The 4,686-nt window shown below is 34.4% G+C and overlaps 1 protein-coding gene across 1 annotated transcript; it reads right to left on the reverse strand.

Annotated features, from left to right (window-relative positions):
• Window positions 1–2,739: 2,739 nt before the first annotated feature.
• Window positions 2,740–4,374, reverse strand: LOC149229750 (pathogenesis-related thaumatin-like protein 3.3). The gene is made up of 2 exons (XM_089378724.1): window positions 4,193–4,374; window positions 2,740–3,533 (listed from the first exon to the last, which is right to left on the reverse strand). Exons 1-2 carry the CDS (start codon window positions 4,275–4,277, stop codon window positions 2,911–2,913), a joined length of 708 nt encoding a protein of 235 aa, XP_089234850.1. The 5' UTR covers window positions 4,278–4,374; the 3' UTR covers window positions 2,740–2,910.
• Window positions 4,375–4,686: the final 312 nt, after the last annotated feature.

Below are 4,686 nucleotides of genomic sequence, written 5' to 3' on the forward strand. Positions count from 1 at the left end.
TTGACAGAGGCATTATCAAGAGGTAAATTTGAACTCCACAAGTGCAGGATAGGGGTGGTGAAAAATCCCTTTGTTGCTAAGAGGGAGTGTTAAAAAATGTAGCAAGAAAGGCTCAATTTGACTTTAGCCTTAGTCAAATTGAGTAAATCAAATTTGTGCATCAATAGGACAACTTGGAGGTAGTTAACTAGTGTGACATAGCTCTTGTCACTCAGTTAGCTCAATAAATTTGAAATTGGGGCATGGGGCTTAATCATGCATATGTTGATTCCTAAATTTTAGCAATTTAGTTCACTTATTTTCAATTGTATTTAGTTAAATGACCTCTAACTATTGATGGATTTAATTGAAGGTCAGTTGAGGAGTGGGACAACAATCTAACTTAGAGATATGTCAATGAAATGATCAATTAACCCAAAATAGCTCTTGCATATATGGAATCTGAATTTCTCAGCTGAGGCGGAGGAGACAAGGGCAGTGTAACAGGAGTTGTATACTAGTTGAGTGTACATTTGTTGCATGTAGTGAGGAGGTCAATTCTTTAGGAATTGCGCAAGGAAATAGGGACTTCCCTATTTTTTAGGAGCTCAAATTTTCTCATATTTGTATAAGGAAATAAGAGGTTGGAGGAGCATACAATTGGCTAAGTGTTGGTTAGAAGCTCTCATTCAATAGAGATAACAATTATTCTTTTGCAGGTTGTGCTCAAAGCTAGAGAAAGCATTTGCAATAGTTTCTTTATTCAACTGATGAATGCAAAGAGACTTGAGGGGTTTTTCCCAGTTGGATTCTCCTAGAAATCAATGTGTACTTGTGGTTTTGCTTAATTGTGATTTCTTTTCTGCAGATTAGTAGAGTAGAATTTATTTTTTTTTGTTTGGCAGATCAAAATATTGATTAGTTGCAATTTCTATCAAATTCATACAAAAGATTACAAATTCTATAGTCAGAGGAAGATGCATCCTCAGATGAAGAATTAGCACAAACCAAAGCAAAAGTTAAATCTCATAAGGATCTTGAGGAGCCAAGCTAAGGCATGATTCAATATGCTCCCCTATGCAAAGAAATAAAAGGGCATCATAAATCGAGTAATTATTCACATAGAAGTTAGACCCAAAGGATACAAAGTGTACAAGTTGGATGCTTAGATAGACATAAGGGATATGATTTTTTGTGCTAAGGTTGGAGCGATCCCATGCTACTATTAAGAACCGGCAAAAAAAAAGGGTAAGAGATATTAATGGACAAATAATTTATATTAATAAATTCACTAAATATTTATCCATATATGTTAATGAACATTAGTCCAAACATTCTTCTTGGCCATTATTTTATGCACAAGCATATTTCATTTACTCAAAGAAGAATATTTTTGTAGACATTTTTACTAAATTACCTACTAAGAATACATACCAAATTAAAAATTCCAAATATCACTAGCTATATTGATAACTGAAGAAGTTAGTTGACAAAATCATGAAAGTAAGAAGGGTGATGTAGATCTACATGCAAAGTAGGTGCTATATCCAATCATGTAGAAACTAAAAGAAATGTATAGGCAAATTCCCTAATGTTTTTTGGTTAAGAGAATAATATTTGGTGGATTTTCTATATATAAGATTTAAATTAGTCCCACATAAAGTAAATACTATTCCAATGTCTGTAAAATAATAAGGCTTATTGCATAGAAGAAATACAAGATGATAGTAATATTTTGTGGATTTTTTATATCTCATATTTTAAAGGAGTATCACATAAAGTAGCTACTATTCCAATGTCTCTAAAAGAATAGGCTTATTGCAGAGAAGAAATACAAGATCTAAAAAGAAGAAGTTAATTGAGAAAAATCTAAGCGCATTGCCAAGGCTAATCATAAATTTCAAAAAATTATATAAAACATTATTGCCATTAAATATCCAATGTTTTGGTTATAACTTTTTCATTTCAAATCTAAATGGAGTGATTGAAATTGGGTTAATACCTAACAAAGAATTATTTATTCAAAAAAGCAAAAAAAGCAAAGAAAGTATTGTATTTAGCAAATTTGATCCAAAAAACAAAGTAGGAATAGAGAAACTAAATTTTGACAAGTAAGAATAGAAAAACTAATTGTGTAATTCTCATGGCCATTGTCAATACCAATATCAAGTCATGCCTTTCTTGCATGCTTAAGAATGCTCCATCTAAATTCCACAAATGGATTGATGATATTTTCAATGATTGCCAATACCAATATCAAGTCATGCCTTTTTTTGCATGCTTAAGAATGCTCCATCTAAATTCCACAAATGGATTGATGATATTTTCGATGATTTAAAACTCATTGGTTTATAAATACAAGATCAAAATATCTAAAAGAACATAGAGAACATTTAGAAATATTTGGAAACTTGGTACCAACATTTTTGGGTATATTTTAAGAATTTTTTTTACTGGAGAAATAGTTATATTCATTACCAGTGCAGTATATACCATCTCAAAAAATAAAATTCGGCTATCTGGTAGCAAGAAAATGTGTCGGCCTTATGTGTAACCGTGAAAATTTAAGGATTTACATGGTATTATATTGCTGTGATAGCTTTTGGTTGAATTTCCGAACAAAGAAATTGAATTGCTGTGAAAACTATAGAAAGCCAATTCAAGCGCGAGTTCTAAGAGCGCACCACTCATATAAGAATCTTTAAGATCATTCAGTCAATCTCAACAGTATCGGTTTCAATTCTCTTTCATATTGCATAAAAGTGTGTAAATACAATTAGGGCATTCTTATTATGAAATATGATACTACGGGGAGTTGACTTTATTTAGCGATGTTTATTGGGATATCATGATGTTGTAATCAGCACCACCAACCTTGGCATACAGGGACTTGCCTTTATGTAGTTATATATTTAGTGGGATATGATGGTGTTAACCGCAGAAGACGACGTTGTAATTAGCACCAGAAGGGCAGGTGAAGGTGCTACTGGCATCGTCTTTGGCATAGCTGTAAGCCTGTGGGCATTGCTGCTTGAAGAATTTCGAATAGTTTGTGGGAGAACAGTTGTTCAGGTAGGCTCCCGTGCAGCAGTATTGAGGGGTATTGAAAGCAGCACAAGCACTTTTGCACCCGTCAGTTACTTTTAACTGCGAAGGGCAGATGGCATTTATGTTGCTAGTGCATCCAATTTTCTTGCAATTGGAGTTGGAAGGAGTTGCAGAAAGAGGGATGTTGAAACCATCCACCAAAGAGATGTCATAGAAATCTTGATTCTGGTATTGATTGAGTGCATATTCAAAGAGAGTTGCAGGGACACTTCCATAGCCTTGACAATTGAGCAACCCGCCGCAGTCACCAGTGTTGCACCTGCCATGCCCGCTCGCGTCGAAGGAGCAGCCGGTACGACCCCAGATTCTGGCTTGTTTTGTTCCTGCGGCAACGTTAAAAGTCCATGTTTGACCCCGTCCCAATGCTTTGCCGCCACCAGGACTTGCAGCTGCCCAGACTGTATATGGGCACTGGTTTTTCACTGTGAATGTGGCGCCTTCGGCAACTGCAGTTCACCAAACGATATTTACTAATTTATTTCTTGCAGATACATATTTATGACCTCTAAGGTTGAAGTTAACTGGACAAAACTATATTTCGGAATCAAATACATATTTATGGCAAATATAAATAGATAGATATATAGATAGATATATATAGAGATAGATGGTATATTTTGGAATATAATGGATAAGAGTGAACGATATATAGATAGATATATATAGAGATAGATGGTATATTTTGGAATATAATGGATAAGAGTGAACGAATTTAATTGTTATTTATCAATCCAATATCAAAGAATTCCCAAACTTTACCATCTACATAAAAATTACAAACATAGATTAACATAATCAATCCTTTACATCCATCAGATCCCAAAATATTCAGTAAACAATAAGCTATTCATACTACCTCAATAGTAAACAATAAGTTCTTCATGCTACTAAATAAGTTATTCATACTACCTAAATAGTAAACAATAAGTTATTCATGCTATTAAATAAGATATTCATACTACCTAAATAGTTGAGAGTTTATACTAGAATAGTCTATTCTTTGCACATGAAATAATGAACAATGCATTTTTGCCAAAGTCAGCACAAATAATTAATCTTCTTCTAGGGTTTGAGTGGTTAGAGAGAGCAGCATCTATCAGCTTACCTTGCAGCAGATAAACATTGATGGCCAATAATGTTACTGTCACTACGATCCAAATGGAACCTGATAAACTATTTCTCCCCACCATTGTAATGGCCAGGCAGCAACTTAAAGACGACTCGATCCAATTTAATGAAAAAATTTAATGCAGAGACAGAATACTTGAGGCGATGTGAGGATGTTGAGAGGTTGTGTATATATAGGCTTTCCGAGCTGTCCAGGAGCACGAACCATGTGTTAAAAGTCGTTTATCCTTATCCTTTCTTTGTGGAAAGAATAGCGAGCCCTGGCGTAGAATATAAGCCATGAAACGTGTATGGCAGACACCGAGATTGCAGGTCCATTCGGTGACGAAGAACAGCGAAGAGTTGGAATTTGAAAGCTAAACAGCCCATCGAATTTGACACATTTTAATGATTTAAACAAAAATTATCGACTCCGTAACAAATTTGTAATCGTATTTTATGGGCATGTCACCCGGTGATAATCAACTTGGC

The sequence above is a fragment of the Pinus tabuliformis genome, chromosome J (genome assembly GCF_031772625.1).
Source record: "Pinus tabuliformis cultivar Carrire ecotype Pingquan chromosome J, CPIR1, whole genome shotgun sequence".
Taxonomy (NCBI): Eukaryota; Viridiplantae; Streptophyta; class Pinopsida; order Pinales; family Pinaceae; genus Pinus; species Pinus tabuliformis.

Excerpts from the sequence above, each read along its gene's own strand:
- LOC149229750 (XM_089378724.1), bottom strand. The coding sequence starts at position 4,277 with ATGGTGGGGAGAAATAGTTTATCAGGTTCCATTTGGATCGTAGTGACA. Across the intron at positions 3,534-4,192 it reads CAATGTTTATCTGCTGCAAG|TTGCCGAAGGCGCCACATTC; the intron begins GTAAGCTGATAG and ends GGTGAACTGCAG.